Here is a 27,240-nt window from a genome sequence, read left to right on the forward strand (position 1 = left end):
GTTTTGTTCCACATTGTTTTCCTTCTCTATCAAGGATCTCCTACATAGATCCCCCTCCAAGTGGTTGACAGTGGTAGCCAGGCACCATCTAGTTCTTCTGTTCTCATAGTTGTATAGGCTGCAGATCAGATGGTGTACCAGTCACTAGGACTAATTGTTTCCATGAATTTTTGTTTTTCTTCATTCTTCTTTGCTCTGGATGAGGAGAGACCCATCATTGCATCTAGATGGCAGCTTGTAAACTTGATTTTTAAATTCTATTTAGGAGCCCTGGTGGTGCAGTAGTTAAGCACTTAGCTGCTAACCAAAAGATCAGTCAGTGTTTTAAGGCACCAGCCGCTCCATGGGAGAAAGATGTGATAGTCTGCTTTCGTGAAGATTTACAGCCTTTAAAACCCTGTGGAGGCAATTCTACTCTGTCTTACAGCTGTGAGTTGAAATCTTTGGACAGCAGTGGGTATTTGGATACAGGCACACCTTGGAGATATTGCAGGTTTGGTTCCACACCACCACAAAAAGTCAAATATTGCAATAAAGCAAGTCACATGCATTTTTTGGTTTCCAGTGCATATAAAAGTTAGGTGTGTGTTCTACTGTCATTTTTTGAGTGTAAAATAGCATTATGAAAAGTATGAAATATTTTGAGAATTACCAAAATGTAACATAGAGACAGGGAGTGAGCAAATAGTGTTGGAAAAATGGCACGCTAGACTTCCTCGCCACAGGGTTACCACAAACGTATTTGTGAAAAACACGATTATCTGTGAAATGCAAAAAGGAGATATGCCTATATTGATTTAGTAGTGCCCAAGATAGTGTCACAGTAGGTATCATGCTGGGCAGATGAATGGATCTTTTGTGTTTTGATGAAAGAAAAATACCTTTTGTTTTACCACTTGGGATATTAAAAGTTTGTGTGCACCTAATTGCTTCTTTCCCCATTGTAGTCACTTAACCCTCCCTCACTTCTTCCCTCTTAATACCTTCTTTTATTTCCTCTTTTCTTCCTTTCTTCCCTCCATTCCTTCTACAGAAATCCCTATGCTCATGACTTTTATAATCTTGTAGAGGGAGAGAAGTGCCTGACTCAGAGGTTAAGCTCTTAAGTAATAGTGGGGAGGGCCTGGATTTTCCACAGGAAGTAAATTTCAAGAAGTTGTCATGCAAATTGATATTTAAGCTGACTGTTTACAGATGCTGTTCATTCTGGGCTTGATGTATTGAAAGTTTTTAAAATTAGTGAATGACATCCCTATTTGTGTTCATTTGCTAAGTATAGATCATAGAAAGGTTGAAGATTTAGAAAACATGACTAATTATATGCTTATCGTAACTGTTAATATTAAGGTTTCTAATTCTTAAAGAAGTTTAATAAACTTTTTTTTTCTCCGATTACCATCCCCAACCATAACCCACTCTACTCCACTCTGATAAACTTCAGAAGTGCCAGTTGTATTTGAAGGCTACAGCATGTCTGCTGCTTGGTATCCACACTTTCATGTAGAGTGGAAGGTCCAAATAAGGTCCTTTTCTCTGTTTGCTACATTATTTCTGTTCTAAATTTCTTATTTTGTTATTTCTTCAGTGCATCTCATTAATGAATCCTATAGAATTGGCTGGTAGTAAGATTTTGTGAGATACAAACATTAAATAGAAAACACGTACTTTTTGCTTTGTTAAAATAGAGAATTTGATAGTACCTAGAAAAACATCTATCCAAATCACCTATTTTTAATTTAACTTAGAAAGCATTTTATATGGACCTGGTAATTTTTGTTTTATTCATTCATTTTCAGTTGGAATTTTGTTTCAATCAACTGTAGTTAGAAATTTTTTTCCTTAGATTTTATTGTAAAGAGTTGGAGTGCAGGAAAAGCGTGGAGTACTAAGAAGGACTGGGTTTGAATTTTAAATCCACTGCTTACTTACTAGTTCTGTGTCTCTGGATAAGGGATTTAACCTCTCTGAGATTTAGTCAGAGTTGAGAGGATTAAAAGAACATATTTGAAGGTTAAATGTGCTATGTATAGTATGATGGCTGTTAGCATAGTTCTTGGCTCATAATAGATAATCAGTATTTGTATTTTCTAGAGACCTAGAATATCAAAATAATGTTTCTTAATCTTGATTCTTTTTCCTATATACATTAACATATTCACTGAACAAACATTATGGAGAAAATAAAAAGACTATATAAAATTCACCTACTGATGTTGTATTGTTAGGTTCTGTGGAGTTAATTCAGACTTACAGCAACCCGATGTGACAGAATTGAGCTGCTGTTTTCAAGGGTGTAATCTTAATGGGACCAGGTTCTCTTCTCTGTCTCCCCTGGAGCTGCTGGGTGGGTGTGAACCTCCAAACTTTCAGTAGCATCTGAATGCTTAATTATTGCGCCACTAGTGCTTAATCATTGTGGATCACTTACAACTCTTCAATTCTTCAGCTTTTTATGATACTTCTCAAAGTATAATCTGTGAATCCTCAGGAGTCCCTCAGATGGTTTCAGGTGGACTTTGAGGTCAAAACCATTTCTATAATACTAAGACATTATTGGGAGCTCTGGTAGCATAGTGGCTAAGACTCTTGCCTGCTAACCAGACGGCTGGCGGTTCAAACCCACCAGCCACTCCTCGGAAGGAAGGTTGGGCAATCCTACTTCCGTAGTGATACTGCCTCAGAAACCCAAGGAGGGGTCGCTATGAGTTGGGGCCGACTTCACGGCACATAACAACAGCAACAACAAGACATTATCAGGAGCTCTGGTAGCATAGTGTGCACTAGACTGCTAACCAGGAGGCTGGCGGTTCAAACCCTTCAGCCACACCTTGGAAGGAAGGTTGGACAATCTACTTCGGTAGTGATACAGCCTTGGAAACCCAAGGAGGGGTCGCTGTGAGTCATGTCTGACTCGACGGTACATAACAACAACAAGACATTATTGGTGTTTTCACTGAGTTGAAATTTGTACTGGTGGTATGGATGCACTGGTGGGTAAAACTGCTAATGCCTTAGTACAAATCTTCGTAGAGGCACTAGTTAGTGTTTTAATTTTCACCACCTTGAACTCTCAGTTTAAAAAACAAAGTTTATTCACTAATAGCCATTGTATTAAATCTGAGCCCTTGTGTACATGTCATTTTAATGTTCTGAATGACGATGTGGGGATATATGCATAAAAACACTTATACTGCATACTGAAGTATGGTTATCTGAAGAAAAAGTACATGTATGATTGCTTAAGTTGTGAGCTCAACTCACAGCTTTTTATTTTTTAAGTGGGGGAGACCACTTTTATTTGAAAGAATGACAGATTATAATTAATTCAGAGTTGGGTATTTGGCAGGTAACTATCTCAGAAATAAATTAAACCTATCACTTTAAGAAAAAAACACTGATAGTATTTGCTAACAATGATAACTCTAGCTTTATCTAAAACTTAGAATTTTGGAAAGCTTGTATTTACCAGCCTGAGCTTTACAATTTCTTATTATCTGTTCTTATCTGATAAGATCTTTGGTGATATTAACAGATATGTGTTTTGATATTGTATAATGAAATGTGACATTTGGAAAGTCTCTAATATTAAGTGAACACTTACTTTCCAAAAATGTCTGAGTGGCAATATAAAATGTAGAGAATGCTTGTTTAAAATGGTTTTAGTTTGACATTGTAAGGAACCTTAAGAAATGACCACTTTTTGGATTTGGTGAAGTATCAGAAGAGGAATATCCACAATTATAATTGTGTAAAGCTGGATTTTTTTTTTCATAAACTTCAACCAAATAACAAATCACATCACATTGAAAGCAGAAGTAGATCTGAGAATCCTGTTGTCTTCTATTAAGTCAAATATTAAAGAGATTTGCAAATATGTTTAAAAAAAAGGAAAAAAAAGCCACTGTTCTCACTACATTTTGTTTTGCTTTGAAAATAGTTACTCATTAAAATGTTATTTATGTTAATATTTAATGCCTTTATTATTTGTAAAAATGATTAATAAATATTTTGACATTTTCTCAGTTTTAATTCCATATGGTAAATGTAGATAGATATAACTTAGATAAACAAAGACCCTTTGAGGTCTTCAGTAATTTTTGAATGTACAGGAATTCTGAGTCCAAAAGCTAGAGAGCTGATGCTTGTTTCTCTGTTCCCTTCTAGCTATTGTCCATATTTTGTTTGGTTACAAGTCATAAGTGATTCTTTAATTCTGTAGAGCTACATGTAAGTTGGTATATAAATACATTAATGTTAGAAAGGCAAAACTCTTTTCAGATGAAAGCATCTTTGAACCTTTCCTAAAATTAAGTAAAAGGACCATATTTAGCTGACAATACTGAAAATTTGTTCTCTAACATATATATTACCCTCACACATCCATGCACATACATCCTTAGAGTATGCTGTCTTTTGAACTAATGTTGCAGAAAGATTTATGTTGAAAATTAGTTGCTCAGTTTCTCTTTTGGTATATTTTAAGTTATAATTAAATGCATATGTTACTTTCTACATCTGTTATGCTATGCAACCCTGTATGAATTGTAGTTATTAATGTGGAAGCTTAGGTGCCTTAGAACACAGTGATTGGCTGTACCATAAAAGCAACTTAGAAGAATTCATCTCTGCCAAGCACAGTGACCTAAATCAGATATGTACTCACTGTCCTTGGAGTCTTCAAAAGACTTAACTGCTTTCTCTTTTCAAAAACAAGGCATTTGTATATTACTATGGAAAGATTTCGCCTGCAGAAGAAGTTACCTGTATGTACATAGTAATGAACTTGTATTTTATTTGAAAACAAGTTTATGTCTTTCAAAGTTTTGAAGTGAAGCTTGGAGAAATGTCAGGTTTATTCGTACTGGCTTAGAATAGTATCATCCTTTGTGTCCGTGGCTGTGCGAGTCATCTGCTGAAAAGAACAAATCCTTGTGTTTGTAGCATCTTTATTAGTCTGTAAAATTAATTCTTCCAGCACTTCAGTGAGACTTGAAAAAATTGTATTTAGCTAATATGTTAGGAAAGAAAGCACTTTAAGTTAATGGTTAAGTATGTTTTGAAGTTACAGTATTTGCTAACTGAAATCACTCTACATGGGTAATAATGATGGGTGGTGGTTCTCTTGGACTGTAGACGTATGCTTTCTATAATGGAAAAATTAATTTGTGGTAGGGATCTTTTGGGAGCTCTGGTGGTGTAGTGCCTAAGTCATTTGACTGCTGACCAGAAGGCTGGCGGTTCAAACCCACCAGCCACCCCTCGGAAGGCAGATTGGGTATTCTACTTCTGTAGTGATACTGCCTTGGAAAACCAAGGAAGGGTCATTATGAGTCAGATCCAACTTGACAGCGGTGGGTTTTAGGGATCTTTTGATGCTGTAATTAATAATGGATTTTGTAAACCTCAGGCTATCAGAAAGGATATTAGACTAGATTTATGAGTATGTTGTTTAATATTGGATTCTTTTAATAGCTTTTGTAATGCAGTGTCTTTGGTATATTAAGTCTCAATTCTGATAGTTTGACCAAGAAAATATAAATGGTTAGTTTTTCTTTCTTCAGGCAGGATGGGTGACTATGAGAAGAATTAGTAAAATGTGGTATGTTGTGATAAAATTTGTTTCTAACAAAACCAGATTTATTTTGTGGAGAATTCCCATTTGCAAATTAAATTCTGATTTTATTATGTGTTGGTGTCAGACTTTTTTGTTTATAAACTGATTTTCTAATTTCAAAATATTAAGTACCTGTCTGTATTTGTGGAGCCCTTAGTGGCACAGTGGTAAAAGCACCTGGATGCCAACCAGAAGGTCAGTGGTTCAAACCCAGAAGCTATTCAGTGGAAGAAAGATGAGGCAGTCTGCTTCTGTAAAGACTAACAGTCTTGGAAACCTTATGGGGCAGTTCTGCTCTGTACTATAAGGTCATTTTGTGTCGCGGTGAACTTGACAGCAGTGGATTTGGTTTGTGTTGGAGCTTTAATTGTGTTTGTAAGGAGTCCTTAAATGGATCCAGTATAAATTTTTAGCAGCAGAGTGTCTTGGCCTTTGAGACATACTCAACATTCAGCAAGTGTTTTATTAGAGAACCTGTTAAGGTCCAGGCACTGTGCTTAGAGCTGGGAATACAATGTGAGCAAAAGAGACATTCATCACTCCTCCCCATTGGAACTTACTTTTATTCAGCCTGAGGGACAGTTAAGCAAGAAGTTATATAAATATGTATTATAAGTTTTGATAAATGCTGTAAGGAAGTAGTACTATATGTTCTCAGCATGTATTATAGGTGGTCTTGATCTATACTTTAGTGGATAAAGAAATGTAACCGGGACACTAACACATTGGCTTTTTATTTTAGTTGTTTCACCAACTAACAGTATGACTTAAGTCATATATGCTGTGTGTACAAGTATATATGTTTTCTTTTAATCTGTAAAGTGAGAAAATTGAACTGGAAAAGTTGGCCTATTCCATGTCTGTGAGTTTGTGCATTCTAATTTATTCATTAGTAATGGGACAGATAATTCGTTTACTTCTGGATTTCTTACCATAGAAAGTGACATCTCAGCTGTACATTGATTGATAAGCTAAGCTTTTGATTCCACTAGTTTTTCATTCACTGATACATCCCCAGGATGAGGACCAATGCTCAGCACATAGTAAATATTTGTTGAATGAATAGATGAATTCCTTAATTACTATCCCACAAAGGAAATGAGAATTCTTTCATGGTCTCAGGATACATGGCAAACAGGTGTTTTCCAGGGGAAAGATTGGTGAACAGACCATGTTGCTGAGAGATTACCTGCCCCCTCCTTTTTTTCCTCAGTAGAAAAATGCAGTGCAACGCTAAAAATATCCAACTAATGCTGATTGAAGATGGAGGATCTTGGCGGGACACTCACTGGACCTTCTTTTGCAGAAAAACACTTGCAGGATCCTTTATTTTCCCCCTCTTGTGCAGAATATCTGTGCTTTTTATATATTTTTTTAAAAAACTAAAAGGATAGTTATAAATACAATCAGTTTCAGAAATTGACTTTTTAAAATCTCAGTTCTTTTAAAGAATTTCTTATAGTTGATAACCCTGAAATGAGAGATTCCTGTGTGTGTCACTAACCTGTATCGTCTTTGTTACTGGGGGGACATTACTTCGCAATTTTTACGCTTTATACTTTGAGTTCTTTTGCTGTTCCTTTCTTCAAGATGTTCACTTTTTATTCCCCCTAACTCCCTTTTAAGCTTTCTTCAAATTCAAATTATCTTTAGATTCAATCACGGTATTTGAAATAAAAAAATTTGAAGCTTTTTGTTTCAGTTTCTGATTCTGTCCAGCTTCTACTCTCTGTCTGGTGACAAAGCATTTTTCTCAGCCTTTATCTTTTCTATAGAAACCACATGATTTCCAAGGTTTAAACTTTGCAGTGTAACTTTTCCATATATCAGTATTTTCCTGAGGACCCGTTCTCTTCTGCTTATTTCATAGTAATGGACCAAACAAAAAATGCCAAGTGAGTTCTTTTGAAACTATGCGTATCCTTCTTTGGCTTCTCATTTTAGAGAACAGCAGTCATTAATGATTTTGTTCTTTAACTGGATTAGACAAGATTATTTAACTGTACTTTTAAATTTTTCTAATATTTAAGTTCAACTCTTAGTGATGGGGGTTGTTCGGGTTGGGTTTGGGTTGTTTGAAGGAAATTTGTATTTTGGGGGACATTGTGATTTAAATATACAGGTGGTCCCCAACTTATGATGTATTGGAGTTATAACAAACTGTACTTATGACTGTCCTTTTTATTTTTTGTATATCTTATCATTACTGATATAAAATTACTATCATTTTGGTAGCCTAGTGCCTAAGGCATTTGACTGCTAACCAGAAGTCTGGAGTTTCAGACCCACCAGCCACTCCTCGGAAGGAGGACTGGACAGTCTACTTCATAGAGATAACGCCTCAGAAACCCAAGGAGGGGTTGCTTTGAGTTGGAATCCACTCGATGACAGTGAGTCTGGCTTTTGGATCATTCTCAGATGTTCAATTTTATGATATACTGTTCAAAACACTCCCAGATTTATAAACTTAAACAGTAACGGACACTAATAATGAAAACAGAGCAGTCAGAACAGAAGTTGGGCACTACCTGTGCTTGGATAGATTGCCTGATGTACCTTGGGGGAAAGTTCTCATATATAAATCTTTGGAACACTAGTTACAGGTTTAGGGTTGCTTGTATTGCAATGAAAGTGAATAGTAACTTACAGTACTTTTTTGTGAACTGGAAAAACATTTAATTTTCTGAAGGATTAAAGCAGTGTTAATGAAGTGAGAGTATTCCCTGAGAGAGCTTCTACAATGATTAAGAGCATGAAGCAGCTCCTGTTGAAGAACAATTTAAAAATACCTGCTTTATGTCTTTAACTTAATTCAAGGACTTAGTTCTTAATCATTGGTGTGCACTACAATCACATAGAGAGGTTAAAAAATACAGTTGCTTGGGCTCCACCTTAACCTCCTGAATTAGCATCTTAAGTATGGGAAAAGGAATCTGAATGTTACAGAACTCTCTAGGAGAGTCTGAATTTATCATAAAATTTAAAAATCCTTTAAAGTAATTAATACATTTTAAAATCAATATGACAGTTAGTTGCAGGAATTTCATCTCTAGATACTTAAGCATGCATCTCTTCGGAGTAAGTCTTTTTTACAACCATAATACTATTTAGGATACATTTTAAATCTCAATGCTATTCTTCATATCAGTTTTAATCAGAACATTAATAGTTGTTTGCGTCAGTACTCACAAGACTTCTGTAATTAACCTAGTTGTAAAGTTATATGGTAGATTAGAAAGTATGTTTTACAGAAAAAAATGAACAGTGTATTTTCCTCATTCAGATTCAGTAACACCTGTCAATTATGCACTTGTACTTTGGCACTTTTACATAGTATCTCATCCAACAACTGTAAGGTAGATATTACATACAATCTGTTTGTGGATGAGAATCAAGATTGATAGTGGAAGTAACTTTTACAGCATTGCATATTTAATTTTATCCCTGTATTTGCATGTTTATTTATTTATTTTTTTTAAAGTAATATAAATATTAAATGGAGAAGTCTACCTTGTTTCCTTCTACTGCTGGAGGTAACTGTTGTTGTTGTTGTTATGTGCCGTCAAGTCGGACCTGACTCATAGCGACCCCTCCTTGGGTTTCCGAGGCAGTATCACTATGGAAGTAGATTGCCCCGTCTTCCTTCTGAGGAGTGGCTGGTGGATTTGAACCACCAGCCTTCTGTTTAGCAGTCAAGTGCCCTAGGCACTATGCTACCAGAGCTCCCGGAGGTAACTAGTTTTACTATTATATATCCTCACAGTGTTTCATTATACAAATTCGTATATTCCTATTCTGGGGACTTGCTTAAATAAAAAGTAGCATAATATATATGTGTTTCTTTACCTAGTGTGTATTTTGTTTTGCAGTAGATCTTATTTTTCCATACCAGTATATAGAGATTGTCCTCAGTTTTTTTCAGTAGCTTGGTGTTCCTTTGTGTACACATGCTATAGTTTATTTAACCAGTCCTCTATTGAAAGACCCTGGTATTTCCAGGAGTCCTGGTGGAGTAATGGTTAAAGTGCTTGGCTGCTAACCAAAAGGTTGGCAATTCGAACCACCAGCTACTTGCTGGAAGAAAGATGTAGCAGTCTGCTTTTGTAAAGATTTATAGCCTTGGAAGCCCTGTGGAGCAGTTCTACCTTGTTCTTTATGGTCAGTGTGAGTTGAAATTAACTCGATGGCAACAAGTTTTTTTTTTTTTTTGGTTGTTTCCAGTTGCTAAAAAGGCAGGGAGGCCACATGTTCTGACCTCCTCTAACCCCACAAGAGGAAGACAGAATCACCATCAGTCGTCCAAGGCCTATTACTGCAAGGCCAGACATGCTGTCTCCCTCTAGCCCTCTCACCAACCATTCCTCCCAAAGCATCCACCACCTCTCTCATGGGTTCGATAATTCACTGCAGTGGCCACACAGAACTCACAGACTACAATTCAAGTTCAGGAAAAATGCTCAGTCTCTCTCCCAGCCCACTGTCTCTCAGCCACCAGTCTCTCATAGTCTCTCTCCCAGCAGTGTGTGTCCCTTGGTGTCTCTGTCAGCAATGCATGTCTCTTGCATCCCTTTCCCAGCAGTGCATGTCTCTCAGGAGCGTGTCCTTCCTCATACAGCAGTCAGAGAGAGAGTTCTGCCTCTAGGAGGCTTCCTTTTGAGCCCAGCAGAGTGGCCAAACCAACCAATCATACCATCAGAATTCTAAGCACCTGAGAGAGAGCGGGAACCTGCCAGAACATTGTTTAGTGCCACTGTCAACAGAAGTACCCCAGGTGGACAACTTTAGCAATCAGGAGCTCCTCAGTTGCTCATGGCACATTCCACCTCAGAGTTTACAAAGATTTATGGGTAGAAAAGCCACACTAGGTAATTTACTATACCGCACCCGTCTTTTCTTAATACAAGTGATGTTGTAAATAACCTGTATATGTGTCTTTTCATATACAGAGAATTTAAACTTTAAATCGTACATGGATGATTCTTAAATCTTCTGTCTTCTATGTTATAGAGCATTTTTATTCTCAATACTAGAAAAACCAAACTCATTGCCATCGAGTTGATTCCAACTCATAGTGACCCCCATTGGGTTTCCAGGGCTGTAAATCTTTATGGAAGCAAACTGTCTCATTTTTCTTCTGTGGAGCGGCTGGTGGGGTTGACCACTGACCTTTTGGTTAGCAGTCAAATGCGTTAACTACCATATCACCAGAGCTTCTGTTAGTCTCAATAGTTATCTTTTTTTATCAGTAAAAATTTGAAGCCAAGACTAAATAATTTACTTAATATTAGAATGAGTCAGTCCTGCATTGGTGTAATTTGGACACCTTTTTATTATTTTGTGTATTTGAGTTTTCCTAGTGCCATGACTTTATTTCATTTTAGCTAGACTTTAAAAGCAGTGGCCTTGTGTGACTCACTTATCTTAGGTTAACGGCAAAAACATTTTGATATCAGGGTTGCTCTTTGCTGTTAATATTTTTAATTTTTCACAATGTTCTTAGAAGTAAAAAGGGAGAAAGAAGAGGCTTTTCTAGATGCAAATTTAAAAATAACTGACATATTTAATTGAAATTTAAATTTATTGTTTTTTAATTACTAAAAATAAACATGCATGTTTTAACAAAAATTAAACACTGCAGGATTATGTCTCTTTGTGTTATTCCCCTCTACTTTCCCAGTCATCAGACTGATGTGTGTTAGCAATTTGATGATTAGCCTTCCAGATATTTAATGTGTATATATATTTTTTATATACTTTAAAAAAATAAAATCATACTTTACATAATCTATATTAAGGACTATGACTTAAAACATTATCCTAAATGACAGAATTTAAAATATAGTATGTTAGTTTCAAAATATGTATTTTCCCTTGAAATACCAAATGGTTTCTTTCTAAGTTTTCAGTATGTAGCCATATGTAGTCTGCCTATTTGATAATTAAATTGTATTACTGTGTGGCCAGTTTGTATGACCTACTTAATATTTGCATTTATTGAAGACATCTGACTTTCTAATGATTCTTGTTTCAGAGTTATTGAAAAGCTAACCAATGATTTTAAAGGAAAGGAGAAAATTCAGATACTTTTTTCCTTCTTATTTTTACAGAACTAAGAACCCAAACCTGTTGCTGTAGAGTCAATGCTGAGTCATGGCAAACTTGTTTGAGTCAGGATATAACTGCGTTCCATCCAGTTTTCAATGGCTGTGACCTTTCAAGTGCTGTAAATTTTTTGACTTTGAAAATTTTAGTTTGTTATGTAAGTTCCAAATGGGAGCATTCTTATGCAAAACCAAAACCCAAAACCAAACCCACTGCCATTAGTTAATTCTGACTCATAGCAACCCTATACAATGACAGTAAAATAATATGCTCACTTGGCTTTTATTCCCCTTTTGAGAAGTGAGCAGTGCTAACAATTTGATGCAGAGCTTATCAGACTGTTTTCTTTGCTTTTACTTAAGTAAATACAAATGGGAATAGATAAATAGAAATAAAACTTTGGCTTCTTATGAGTATTGTTTTAACATAAATGTTATCTTATTTTCCTTTTCTAAAACTTGCTGTTTCACTTAACAATAAAACCTGGAGCGCTTTTCTTATCAGTACCTTTAGATTTACTTTATTTTTTGGTCTGTTTGTCCAGTGTCTCAGTATTTCTTAGTATTAGATCTCCTCACTATTGACACTCATTTTTCTTTCTTTCTTTTCTTTTTTCCATTATTATGAACAATCCCTCAGTGAAAATGAAAGTTCAAAGAACTTAAGTGACTTGCTCAAGGCTTCACAGAGAGTCTCATGGGGGTAAGCTGGGTAGACTGTGAGACAATCTGTTGGGGAAATTGTTTCTTACATGCTGGCTTTTGCAATACTGGAAGATTTATCTATGATAGATATTTAGGGGTTAAAGGATATGTGATCTTAAGTAAATGTGATATTCTTCATTGAAGTTATTTTATTTTTTTTAGCTGGTTAGTGTTACTTGTTAGTACATCTAAGTATGTAAGTAAAGAGCTCTGGTAGCATAGGGCCTAAGGCACTTGACTGCTAACCAGAAGGCTGGCAGTTCGAACCCACCAGCTACTCCTCGGAAGGAAGGTTGGGCAATCTACTTCCATAGTGTTACTGCCTCGGCAACCCAAGGAGGGGTCACTATGAGTTGGGTCCGACTAGACGGCACATAACAACAGCAAGTATATAAGTATATCTACATAAAAATGAAAGATTTATTTTTGTTGTTGTTTGTCTTTTTTGGGGGGGTAGAGCTAAGTGTGTTGTTTTGCTCTCTATCCTGGTAATTATGCAGGCTAAATGAAGGTTTGGAATGAGAGCAGTTAATCCCTTTTAGAATGGACAGCATGCTACCTCTTGGGAAAAACTTCTCTGACTTTGATTTAGGAGAGAGCTTGTCTTTTGTACCTATTTTTGAAATCATTGGAGGAAAGCTAAGAATTTCAGAACATGACATGCTTAATTGATGGTAATTGTTAATTATTCTTTCTTGTACTTTTAAAATTGTTTCCTATTTAGTTCCCTTATTACTAAGAGAATATGAATAATAAGAGCAGTTCGATTAACCATAAATTCTGTTGATTTTGTGGCATTGTCTCATGATCTATGTAGCCTGCTCCCACTCTTTGAGATACAGAGCTTACTAAGTCATTTACTTCTCTGAGTAACATCAGTTATCCAGGCATATGCAAATGTTTTGCTATTCATATCTATTTAATTCTACAGTTTGAATATCTGTACATTAGAAAGTAAGTTTAGATATCAAGAGATACACATTTTTCTTTTTCTTTTTTTTCCCAAATATTGTGTCCAGTTCTGAGTTTTGGGTACTGAGAATTTTTTTTTAATTTAATCAAATCTATTAATTCCCAAATTTAGGTAATAAGAATTTGGATACTGAGAGTTTAGGATAGTTAGGGACAATTGTATATGAATGTACTTTGTATACACTGAGAAAAGCTATACATAAAAGAATGATGCTATTTTGGATTAAAAGTTGGAGAGACCTTAAAAGATCATGTTATCCAGCCTCCTGTTTGAGCCTTTCTGAAATAAACTGGTCACCCACTTGATGTTTGAACATTGAAAGTGGTAAGAAGATAACTAATTAGGTGTCATCCTGGTTATTGTTACCGGTGCTAGAGAAGGTGCTGAGCAGTAAGAGCAGCCACAAAGCAGGAGTAGCTGAAAAGTTTATCTTCACGGAAAATTGGAAAAATACTGTGTGATTGGGTGGATAAAAAAGTAAACTTCATTCTAGCAAAATGATACCTAGTGGGGTATTTTAGGTGCTATTGTAATTTTAATTTATTTCATTATTAATATTATTTAATTCTTTCCTAGTGGTCACTGTTGCCCAGCTCTTGGCTCTTATGACTTCCTGTGACTTTGGTTTCCATGCCACCACTCTCCTCTGGCTTTCATTCTACCTACCTAATCATTCTCTGATTTTTTTTTTTTCTCCTTTGTTATATGCCTGAGCCCTCACTGTTACAGGTTACCCCAGTCCCCCCAATCTCTCTTCTACTTAATTTATTTGCTTTCTTTGGTTATACCATCCAGCATTACTGGTTTAACCTCCATCTGTGGTCTGAAGACACCTAAGCATGTATTTATAAAGGTTCTGATTTTATTTAATTATATTATGTTTTCTATTTATTTAACTGGTAGTGTTTTCAAGTTGGATTATTCTAAAAGCATTAGTAAAAAGTCTGTTTAATTCTAGTTGGAGAATATTTTTTACTATTTTTATATTAATATTATTAACTTTTTATTATGATTTGGGTGAAAATTTACAGAGCACATTGGTTTTCCATTAAACATTTCCTGCAGATTTTGTTTCATGATCTTGGTTGTAATCCCCACAGTGTAACAACACTCTTCCCACTTCCTCTCTGTGTTTCCCATTTCCATTTGCCCTTCTTTCCTGTCCCTTCCTGTCTTCTGAGCTTTTCTGGGCAAATCCTGCCCTTTTGATCTTGTATGGTTGATTGTTTTAAGAAGTGTTGTACCTCTTGGTGTTACTGTTCACCTTATAGGCTTGTCTATTATTTGGCTGAAAGTTGAGCCATAGGGGTGAGTTCATTTCCCGGCTTGAAGGGTGACGAAGGCCCAGAGTTTCAGGGGTTCCACCAGTCTCCATCAGACTGGGAAGCCTGTTTTTTTTTTATTTTAAGATTTTGAGTTTCGGTCCATGTTTTTCTCCTACTCTATCCAGTATCTCCTATTTTGATCCCTTTCTGAGTGCTTGACAGTGATAGCCGGGCACCATCTAGTTGTTCTGGTCTCAGGGGCATATAGGTTGAGGTTCACATGGTCCACTAGTCCCCTGCATTAGTTTTCCATGTGTCTTTGATTTTCTTCATTCTTCTTTGCTCTAGACTGGGAGAGACTGGCTGTTGCATTTTGGTGACTACGCCCCTTCTGTAAAATTACACAACCACTGTGGAAAATGGTATGGTGCTTCCTTAAAAAGTTGGAATTAGAAATACCATTTGATCCAGCAATATCACTACTAGATATGTATCCTAAAGGAAGTGAGAACCAGGACACGAATAGATATATGAATACCCATGTTCATCATAGCACTATTCACAGTAGCAGCAAGATGGAAACAACCTAAGTGCCCATCAGTAGAATGAATGGATAACCAAACTATTGTACATATACACAATAGAATACTATGCAATGCTAAAGAATAATGAAGAATCCACAAAACACCTCATAACATGGATAAACCTGGAGGACATTATGCTGAGTGAAGTAAGTCAATCACAGAGGGGCAAATATCATATGAGTCCTTTAGCATAAAAAGTCATGGAAGGGTTTACACTTGGAAGGAAATTTTCTTTGTTGGTTACTAGGGGTGGTATAGTGCCTAAGGCATTTGACTGCTAACCAGAAGGCTGGTGGTTCAAACCCACCAGCCACTCTGTGGAAGGAAGACTGGGCAGTCTACTTCCTTAAAGATTTACCACCTTGGAAACCCAAGGGGGTTGCTATGAGTCGAAATCGACTTGATGGAGTGAGTTTGTCTTTTTGGTTTACCAGGGATGGGCAGGGAGGGGAGGGAAAATTGCTAGACAGGCAAAGCTATTTATTTTGCACTTGAAGGCTACAAAAATAATACTGAGAGTTCTCATACATCCATCACTGCAATTCCCCTGCTGTTAACATTTTATATAACCATAGTAAAAGGAACAAAATGAGAAAGTTAACAGTGATTCCATATTATTAAGTAAACGATAAACCTAATTCAGATTTCACTGGTTTTTCCCTGATGGTCATTTTTCAATTCTGTAGCATTTGACTGTTATTTCTCATTAGTCTCCTCCAGCCTTTAATGATTCCTCAGTCTTTCGTTGCCTTTTGTCATCTTGATGCTTTTCATTAGTACGGATCAAGTATTTATAGAATGTCTCTCATTTTGTCTTTGTCTTATGTTTTCTTATGATTGGAATGAGGGTATGCGTTTTTTGTAAGACTGCCACAGAAATGATGACATATCCTTCTCAGTGCTTCTTAACCATCAAGAAATTCATGATGTTGACATCATTTGATCACTTAGTCAAGGTGATGTCTCCTGGATTTTTCCACTGTAAAATTACTCTTTTCCTTTGTATATATCTTGTGGAGATTGTTTGATACCTGTACGTCCTGTTTTGCAAAGTGCAGCCCACAAATTTTAGCATTCAGTTTTTGTTGTTGTTTTAAAAGACTTGGCTGTATTTTATTTTAGCTAAATGTCACAGGGATTGACCTCAAGTAATTTACTTTTCTGAGTTTAACAAGGAATGCTTATATTTTTCTTGGCTTATAAAACAGTTGGATTATTAGTACTTTTACTTTTTTTTCAAGGTTCTAATTTTCTCCACTTAGTCTAATATAATTTCAGTCTGAATTTTTTGTTTTTAAGAGGAAACAATTTTAGAATCCACTGCTGAGCCTCTGCCATTTGCTTATTTGTTGTTTTTATATTTAAGTCTAGTTAGAAAGTTGGTACTCTATTTGAAATGTGAGGCATCAGTTTAACCCATTCACACCTGATGTCTTCGACTGGGAGAAAAAGTTTTCCGTTACCTGGAGCTTTGAGTAAGATGTTTTACTTAGTACATACATATTGAGCTTACAAAGGTGCACAAGAGCTAAGTAAAATGCCCCTAAGCCTGATAATGTTAGGCTTGTTATTGTAAAGGAATTTTAAACCTAGAAGAGAGCTTAATACAACCCACTACTTTAAAGCTGAGGACTTAGATCAGGATATGTAAAGGGGTTTATCCAGTATGGGTGCTCCGGTAGCATAGTGCCTAAGGCACTTGACTGCTAACCAGAAGGCTGGCGGTTCAAACCCACCAGCCACTCCTAGGAAGGAAGGTTGGGCAATCTACTTCTATAGTGATACTACCTCAGAAACCCAAGGAGGGGTCACTATGAGTCGAGTCTGACTGACGGCACACAGCAACAACAACAACAACATAGTTAGTATAGTGGTTGCAGCGATGGGCTCAGGTATAGCAAGGATGGTGATGCTGATGCAAGAACGGGCAGTGTTTTGTTCTGCTGTGCATTGGGGTCACTGTGAGTTGGAGATGACTCGATGCCACCTAATAACAACATAGTAAAGTGATGTCTCCTTGGGCTGAAACTCAAAATACTGTTCTTTCATAAACATTTTTAAGTCTATATCACAAAACTTGATAAAAGAATAATTGTTTTGAAAATTTTCATTCCTTGGTCCTTTTCCTTCTGAGTGGAAAAAGAAAAAGCAAATCCTGAAATTTAGGGTTTTTCTATTTATTTATTATTTATTTTATATCTATTTATATCTATATCTATTTTATATCTATTTATTTTCTATTTATTTATTGTTTCTAAAATATTAGGGTTATTCTATTTATTTCATCAGTATCAGAAATGAGCTTATTGTTAAGCATAAGTAAGCAGCCACATAAAATGCTGACTGCAGATGAATAGGGGAGTGCTATTTCTGTTTGCATGCTATAATACCTGCTTGTATTTTCTTATTAGACACAATTGTTATACTGTAACCCACATGTATGAACACAATTGGAGATTTCTGTCTGGAGATGCAAGTGGTTATTGTGCTCTGCTGCAAACTGAAAGGTTGGAGGTTTTAGTCCACACAGTGGTGCCTTGGAAGAAAGTCCTGGTGATCTGTTTCTGACAAAAACAGCCATAGAAAACCCTATGGAACACATTTCACTCTGACACACGTGGGGTTGCCATGGCTCATAATTAACTTGACAGTAATTGTGGGTTTTTGTTTTGTTTTTTAAATATAGGGTATTCTTCCCTTCTCATAATTGTCATTTATGCTTCATTTTATAGCATATGCAAGTATTTTTACATTCTCCGTGGTTGATTGCAAGACATATCTTCTTTTATGTAAGGGTAGAATGGTAGGCTTCTCTTATTCTAGAGATAGTGTGACTGACATCCTGGAGTATCTCTTTCCCTTTTCTACTCACCTGCTTTTCTTCTGGCTTAAAACCCTGAACTGCCATCCTAGGAGTTTTCCCATTCTTAGAGCAAGTGTAGATATGTATGGTTGGAACTTGAAAACCTGTTTATTAGTTTTATTGTTTTGTTTTTCTAGCTGGTTCAATGTAGTTAAATATCAATATTTTTTCGAGTGAACTTAGGCAGTCCTTCTGTACTCTGTAATTTTTAGAACTGTTTACCTTGTCTTGTTAATTATTTTTTTAAAAAATTTATATCCTGTTTTTATGATTAGATTGAAGATTTCCTTGGAGGGGGAGAACTTTTTTTGTTATACCAAGTTATCCTGATGCTGTCTTATGAAAATAAATGTTTCAAACAACCTGCATTAAATTATATTTAATACAATTAAAGAGTATTTTTTAACTTTTTTCGTCAGAAACAAACTGTATCATGTGATTACCTTAGATAAATTATGGTATACAAAGCTTGTTAGCAAGAGGACTGTTTTATTATGCATACGATAGATATTGAATGTACTAGTCTACAAAATGGAAATTTTAAGTTGAATAGTTCCTAAAATATTTTATATAATAAGTACATACCAACTCATCTAAATATATTTTTTCATGTACCATAATCCAACCCAACAAACAGAAGTGAAAGCCTGTACTATTCTCAAAAAACCCATATCATGACTGCTGTACAGCAAGCTGTAGGATCAAGATGACATATTTGCCTTTCAAAGTTAGAGTTAAGGAGTGTTAAGAAGTCATTTAAATCAACTCTCTCACCCTTTTTATAAGTGAAGAAACAAGTTCAGACAAGCTCAGTTAGAGGCAAGACAAAAACTCGTCTCTTTATGCTACTTAACCTGGGATGTCTGCCATAACACTGACTGGGACTATCTTCCTCTTCTCTGTCTAACCTAAACACATTCATATTTTTTTTGTAGATCATATTTTAAATGAGCACATTCTTTAAATATTGTTAAATGGTCATATTATTATGATCTAATAATGATCATAAATAATCATATTGCTAAGTGAAAGAAGCAAGTCTGAAAAAATTATATAACATGCTTCCAGACATATGACATTGCAAGTCTGAAAAAACTATATAACATGCTTCCAGACATATGACATTGCAAGTCTGAAAAACTATATAACATGATTCCAGACATATGACATTCTGGACAAAGCAAAACTGTAGAAGCAGGAAAAGCTCAGTAGTTGCCATGCGAGGGAGGAAGGAGGAGTAGGTGGAGCAGGGAGCATTTTTAGGGCAGTTGAAACTTTTTTTTTAAATAATATTTTATTGTGTTTTCAGTGACGGTTTAAACAGCAGTTGATTCCTATTCCTATTCAACAATTTCAACACAAATTGTTCAGTGACATTGGTTAGATTTTTCACAATGTATGAACATTCTCATTATTTCTGTTCCGGTTGGTATGTTTTCATTAATTTAGTTTCCCTGCTCTGTTACATTCTCATCTTGCTTTTAAAATAATTGGTGACCTTTTTTCTCACGTAGATGATTTTTTAAAGGAGCACAATACTTAGTGGGTGCTAAAACCATCAAAACCAAACTACCTGCCATGGTTCTCTTTATTTTGTGAACCAATCTGTTACTCAGCTTAAAGATGACCTTTATTTTGGTTAAAGGTTTAAAGAATTTATCAGGTCAAGATTTTTGGGGAATCCTCCAGTCTCAACTGTTCCAGTAAGTCTGGCTTTTAAAAAAAAATAAAGAAAGAACTTGAGGTTTGTTGCATTTGCCTCCCATTTAATCAGTGCCCATCTATTGTGGCCCTGATCGTGACCCTGATCAGAATGGTTGGTAGGGTGGTAGCTGGACACCGTTTAGTTCTTCTGATCTCAGGATTAATGAGGATGTGGTTCTTATAAACTGTTAGTCCTACAGACTAGTTTCTTCTTTGAGTCTCTGTTTTTCTTCATTCTCTTCTCCTCCAAAAGAGTAGAGACTAATGGTTGTATCTTATATGGCCGCTCACACACTTTTAAAACTCCAGACACTACTCATCAAACTAAGATATAATTATAGTTTATGAACTATATTATACCACTTGACTGAGCTATCCCATGGGCTGTGGTCCTAATCTCAGTGAAATTTTTGAATGATAGATTGTGGACACATTTTGACATTGTGCTTTAGTCAAAACCCACAAGACAAAGAACATAAAGAATGAACTATGAACTTCAGTCAGTAATAGTGTATCAACATTAGTTCATCACCACAACAGTACATGGTGTTCATAATAGGAGAAACAGCATGTAGGGGGTATGAAGGGTGTACAGTGACTCCTGTGCTCCCTACATGATTTTTTTTTTGTTAAACCTAAAACTGGTCTGAAAAACAAAAGCTACTCTAAAAAGAAAACGAAAAACCCCAAGAACTTAACAGCCATTCTTACTCATTTATTTAGTTATGGATAAGTCTTGGAAAATGTTTGGAGTGATTTGAACACCTGTTTTTCCTGTACTTCAAGCGTAAGAGTACCAAACCCAGCTGAGTGAAACAAAAATGGTAGAGGGTTTGTTCAAGATCATTAATACTAAAACTAAAAGCACCCTGACAAGTATTCAAAAGATACACCTGTTCAGCAAGTGTTTTGAGGATGTTTATCAGGTAGAGTACCTGTTCCAATGGAGAAGTTCGTTGTTCTGTAAAATATTCCACAGCTCATTCTTTTGTTGTAAACTGACAACTGCTCAAGGTATATGTAACAGATTCATACTCCAAATAGAGTTCCATTTACAGAAGATTTGTGGAAGCAGGTGCTGTCAGGAAGTATATTGTCCTCCTCACTCTCACCTATTGTCATCATATTCCTTTATGTGAGGACCTGGTAGAATGTCAGGTTTCTAGGAAATAGAAACATCAGATTGAGAGGTTCTGTTTGGTTTACATAGTTGACAGGAATAATTTAGGCAGGAAACACAACTTCTCTCAAGGGTTCGATTTACTTTTGTCTTCAAATTTTGACTGTACTTTGCCTACAGAGGTACCAGTTAAAGCATAAGGAATGACAGGACCTTAGAAGAAGACACATTCCATGATTTCTGTTCTTTCTTTAAAACTGTCCTTTCCTTTTTGTTGCAGAAAGTTTGTAGACTTTGCTTCCCTCTAAGACAGAAAATTGCCCCTTTCCCTTTTTCTTCCTTCATTGTTGACTAACTTTATTTTTTAAAAAAACTTAACATTTTATGGTAATTTCAAACATACAGAAAATTGCAGTAATAGTACAAAGAACCTGTATACCCCTTCATCAAAATTTACTAATTTTTAATAGTTTTTTGCCAAATTTGCTTTTATATATATGTTGTTGTTGTTATGTGCCATTGAGTCAGACACGACTCATAGCGACCCCTTGTTGGGTTTCCGAGGCAGTATCACTACGGAAGTAGATTGCCCCATTTTCCTTCCAAGGAGTGGCTGGTGGGTTTGAACCGCCAGCCTTCTGGTTAGCAGTCAAGTGCCTTAGGTACTACGCTACCAGAGCTCCCTTTTTATATATATAGTAATTATGTTTTTCTGAACCATTTGAGAGTAACTTGTAGACATCATGTCTCTCTACCTTTAAATACTTGTGTGTATTTCCTGAGAAGGATATTCACTCACATAACAGTGAGTGGTACCATGATCAAAATTGGGAATTTGAACATCGGTATCATGCCATTACCTAAATTAAAGGAAATAATTAAATCTTGCCAGTGGGCCCAATAATGTCCTTTTGGGTATTTTTATTTCTTATTCAGAATCCAGTCTGGGATCTTATGTTACATTTGTGTTTTTCTGTTCTTTTTTTTTTTTTTTTTAAATTTTGTTGTGTAAAACACGGGGTTTGCCAGTTCAACCATTTTTAAGTATAAAATTCACTGCCATTACTTACATTCACAGTGTTGTGCAACCATCATCACTCTCTATTTTCAAAACTTTTTCATCACCTCAAAAACAAACTCGTACCCATTGGTTCCCCCTCCCCCTGTAAGTACATTCTCTCTCTATCAGTTTGCCTAAAGGAGGTAATTACTCATTTCTTTGTCCATCTTTATGTCTACTCTGAATGACTGCTTTCAGGTGATTCACCCCTTCATCAAGCCCCAGCTCCTTCCTCCTCGTTTCTTATTCTCCAGCCTCTTCTCAAACCCTCTTTTTCGTTGTATCACCATTTGCTCTATACTTTGAGAAAGGAGTGATAGTATGTGATCTTGTTAGTGTGAAAGGCTTGCTGAGTCATGTTTTTGTTCTGGGTTGCTCTGTGGACTGCACATACAACACAGATTCCACGATCTGATTCTTAGAACCCTTGAAGTCTCAGAAAACCAAAAACATGGTTGATGTTTTTGAGGACTTACAGAGTAGAACTGCCCCTTTCCACGGTTGTAGCCAGTCCTCGGAAGGAAGATGGGGCAACCTACTTCCGTAGTGATACTGCCTCGGAAACCCAAGGAGTGGAGTCAGGTCTGACTCGACGGCACATAACAACAACAACAGCAGTCTTTACTGGAGCAGACTGCCTTATTTTTCTTCTGTGGAGCAGCTGGTGTGTTCGAACTGCTCACCTTTTGGTTAGCAGCCTAGCATTTAACCACAGTGCCAACAGGGCTCCTTGAAATCCAGGTAGGCTATTTAATATCAGGCTGGTCTTATTTAGGATTCTTGTATGTCTTTTCAAAAGTTTGACTGTCAGTCTTCAAAGATACTCTTTTTAAAGAGTGACCTACCTCCAATACTTCTCAGTTGTGCTCTCCATTGAGCATAGCAGTGTTCTTGTTCACTATTCCTGCTAATTGTACACTGCTTCCAATTCTTTGTTACTTAAAATTAAGTAGACTTCCCTGAGAGAATTGGAAGTGACTGGTGACATCGTTCTAGTCATCTTGCCCACCTGGTCTGGGTGCACCTTGCGACACCTTGTGGTGTCAATTTCAGATGAGACTGAGTCCTGGTGCCCCATGCCTGATACCCAGTGAAAGTTGGAATGGTGGAACATCTCCTCACACAGCTTCAGCAGCCCTGTACCAGGTATGATTCCAGAGTGAGTCGCAGCTGGTCCCAGTGGCATCAGCTATAGCCCAGGCCTAGATAGAAGACTTTTTGAGGAAAGAGGATTCGTTCATCTTTATCTGTGGCTTAGAATCTTGTACAAAATAAGTTCATAATAAATAATGATTTTAATGCTTCTTTGAAAGTATTATAAGTTGAGAAGGGAAGTTAAACTAAGATTTTTTTTTTTCCTCTTAAAAATCTTATGCATATGCAGTATTTTACATTAAGTATTTTGTGGCCTTTTTGTTGAATTGAAGAGTGGAACAAAATTGTGAATGCACATATTTACAACTCAAAGCTAGAATCTCCTTAGATGTTAATTTTTGGCATGTCTTTACCTTTTCTTTATAACTTTGATTGGCTCTTGGTATTATGTCTATAGACTAAACTTACATAATTTTCTGTGTGTCATTTACAGTGTTTAGTGGCAGATGCAGCTTTGCATTGGTGTGGTTGTTGCCAGACTATCAGCCTAACAGGAGTGAGCTTGAACTAAAGAACTTTGGATTTTTATGGCACTTAAGTCTTTTATCTTATTGACTCATGTTATAAATGTTAACTCCATAGATTGATTTTTGACTACTTATATGTATTTAACCATAATCTCATATAGCTAAGTGTTCTCATTTTAATTTGAGCCTAAGAGTGAAAAACAGTTCCATACTGACATCAAAGGATCACTCTCACATTTTCTTTAGTCTGTGATCTGGAGTGTCTTTCTGTTGAGAATGAAGTGAATATATTTATCAGTTACTTATTAATCTTTTGGTACGTTTGGACATTTAGAAATACAAAAGCCTAAAAATCTTGAGAAATACAGTTAAACTGTTTAATTTTATTATGTTCGTTGAATTGAATTTACACAGCCAAAGAAAAACTTGATTTCCATAAAACCAGTAAAAGATTGTTTTCTTGGCAAATACATTTTCTATTTGTGTTTAGGCCTTCTGCAATAGTTGTGTTACAGTTTTCTGGTTTCTTCTTTCTTTCTTCCTTTTTTTTTTTTTTACCTGAGGTCATTTTGGTAAGAATTGAGGTGACAGAAGGAGGAAAAGTATGAGGTTTTAAATGATCTCCTGTGGATTAAAAAAAAGAAGCCTTCTGTTTTAGTAATCTCGTTTGCTAAAACAGGAATACTACAAGTGGATGATGCCTTTAACAAATAGAACTTTATTCTCTCACACTTTAGAATTCTGGAAGTCCAAACATAGGCTGCCAGCTTTAGGGGAAGGCTTTCTCTCTGTTGGCTCATAGTTTAGGAGGAAGGACCTTATCTCCTTTCTGTACCTATGGGCCCAGTGTTCTTAGAGATCACCATGTGCCTTGGCATCATTCTTCCCCTGGGTCTAGGAGGTTCCCAGTGTAGCGACTCTGGATCGAAATGATGCACTCTACTCCTAGCTCTCTCCTGTTGGTGGTAGTCAGACCCCTGTTTCTTTTGTCACTTTTCTCTCCTGTATGACAAAAGGTGATACAGGGCATACCCCAGGAAAACTTTACTCACGTTGGATCAAGGCTGTGACCTGAGTCAGGGTATTACATCCTATCCTAATTCCCTTACATGGTTCAGAGGTTTGACCTAAGCAAGGATCTTGCATCCTACTCTAATCGATTACTCTTATAACTGATTGATTGGCTGAGCACATTAGATCACATCATGGGGGATGATTACATCATTATATAACTGCCAATGAGAATCATGGTCTAACTAAGTTGACATATTTTTTGGGCCAACAATTCAATCTCAGACACCTTCTACACATCTTTAAAAAAGAGTACAGTTAGCTATAAAAAGAATTTGGTTCTTTGAGAATAAGGCAGTCTGTTACATATTTTTTTGACTGTCCTAAATAATACACATGTGGGACCTTATTAAATTTTGATTTCATGTGTGAATGAGAATAATTTGTTTTTAGGGTCCTGATGAGGAAGCTGTTGTGGATCTTGGCAAAACCAGCTCAACTGTGAATACCAAGTTTGAAAAAGAAGAACTAGAAAGTAAGTTTATTTAAAATAACGTAATTTGTTTAGCAGAATAGATAGCTAATGAAGGTTTATTATTTTCCTGTAAGTTGTGCATACTGTTTATTGAAACATTTTTGTTGTTGAAAGGTAGAATGTATATTTAGTAGAATGCTCCACACTTTTCTGAGTATGGTTTAAAAATTAATATCGCAGGCACACATGTAACCACATCCATATCTAGAAATAGAGCATTGCCAGTAACCATAGGAATCCCCACATGTGCCTTTCCTAATTATTTACTATTGGTTGAGATTAGTGGCATAACAGATTTCAGAATGCTTTCAAACTTCACTGGTGTCACTGTTACTTAAGTTGGAAAATTGAGAGACTATAACTACAAAATCAGTTAATTCTTTTATTTTTTATTTCTCGCAGGCTGGGTAATTTGCATTATTAGCAAACTAGAGTACCAGACTAATAAGGCACACTTATTAGTTGTCATCTAAATGTTCATTTAATAGGTCTGTTATATCAGCCTTTTAAAATGCCACCATAATCACAGCATAAAATTATGGATCGAATTAGTTACTGCATATGCTTCACCAGCTTCTTTTAATGTTAATATTTCATATAAAGATCATATATTTATCTAAATGAAGAAACCAACATAGGTATAATACTATTATTGGAGCTCTGGTGGCATAGTGCCTAAGGCATTTGACTACTAACTAGAAGACTGGTGGTTCAAACCTACCAGTCGCTCCTCGGAAGGAAGATTGACCAATCTACTTCCATAGAGATACTGCCTTGGAAACCCAAGAAGGGGTCGCTATGAGTTGGCTCTGACTCGATGGATTGGTACAATACTGTTAACTAAACTACAGAATGTATTCAGATTTTACCAGTTTTTCCACTAATGTCTTTTTGTCTTTTCTAGGGTCTAGTTTAAGATCCCCCCATAGTCCATTCAGTGGTCATGTTTCCTTAGTATTGTCTAATCTCTGATAGTTTTTCAGTCTTTCTTGACCTGGATACTTTGAAGAGTAGTGTTGTTGTTGTTGTTGTTATGTGCCATCGAGTCAGACCTGACTCATAGTGATCCCTTCTTGGGTTTCCGAGGCAGTGTCACTACGGAAGTAGATCGCCCAACTTTCCTTCTAAGGAGTGGCTGGTGGGTTTGAACTCCAGCCTTCCCTTTGAAGAGTAGTAATTAGGTATTTTATAGACTATCCCTTATTTTGGGTTTGTCTGATATTGTCACATGAATATACTGAGGTTATGAATATTTGGAAAGAAGTTCACAGAGGTAATAGGCCCTTCTCCTTATATCATATCAGTGGACACATGATATCAACATGACTTACTAGTGATGTTAATCATGAACACCTGATTAAGGTGATGTTCATGTCAAATGTTTTTATAGACTTCTTTTTCTTTTAGTCTTTTTGGGAACTATATCCTTAAAAGTCTTCTGTGAGAACTAGTATTATTTAAAAAAAAAAACTTACTGTTATTGAGTCAGATCTGACTCATAGTGACCCCTCCTTGGGTTTCCAAGGTGGTATCACCACGAAAGTAGATTGTCCAACTTTCCTTCCGAGGAGTGGTTAGTGGGTTTGAACCTCCAGCCTTCTGGTTAGCAGTCACATGCCTTAGGCACTATGCTACCAGAACTCCCAGCTATTACTATAGGAGCTATTAATCTGTTGTTTTTAAAAAGGAGATTCAAAGAGACACAAATAAAAGTTCCCCTCCTTTACATTCTGAGTTTTAAAAAATAAAACTATTATCTTTGGAAAATTGATTTTGAAATTCTAGACCTGCTAGAGCTTCTAGAAAGAAACTCAGTTACCAAAAACTTGTATTGGATCCCAAGTTACAGGTTAAATTTTTTAGCAATAATTTTATTAAGTCATATCTACAGTTATACATTTCATCCATTACTTGCCATTTCATTTAATGCCAACCCTCAAGTCCATGTGACCTAGAACAGGAAGAGAGAGGTTCCTGGCTGTATTATTTTTACTTTCTTTGGTTACTCCAGGGCCTTTACTTTGTACACATCTATATTTCATTATTAAGTTTAAGAGAGAGATTATTTTCTCAGAGTGAATAA

The 27,240-nt window shown here is 36.1% G+C and overlaps 1 protein-coding gene across 1 annotated transcript in view; it reads left to right on the plus strand.

Annotated features, from left to right (window-relative positions):
• Window positions 1–27,240, plus strand: part of SLC4A7 (solute carrier family 4 member 7) — a 136,389-nt gene that overhangs the window by 32,343 nt on the left and 76,806 nt on the right. Inside the window, exon 2 of the mRNA XM_007936274.2 lies at window positions 25,076–25,157. Within this exon, the coding sequence (XP_007934465.1) occupies window positions 25,076–25,157 (82 nt within the window). The remainder of the gene's footprint in view (window positions 1–25,075; window positions 25,158–27,240) is intronic.

This window comes from Orycteropus afer, unplaced genomic scaffold (assembly GCF_000298275.1).
Source record: "Orycteropus afer afer isolate SDZICR_OR568_19922 unplaced genomic scaffold, OryAfe1.0 scaffold00003, whole genome shotgun sequence".
In the NCBI taxonomy this organism is placed as follows: domain Eukaryota; kingdom Metazoa; phylum Chordata; class Mammalia; order Tubulidentata; family Orycteropodidae; genus Orycteropus; species Orycteropus afer.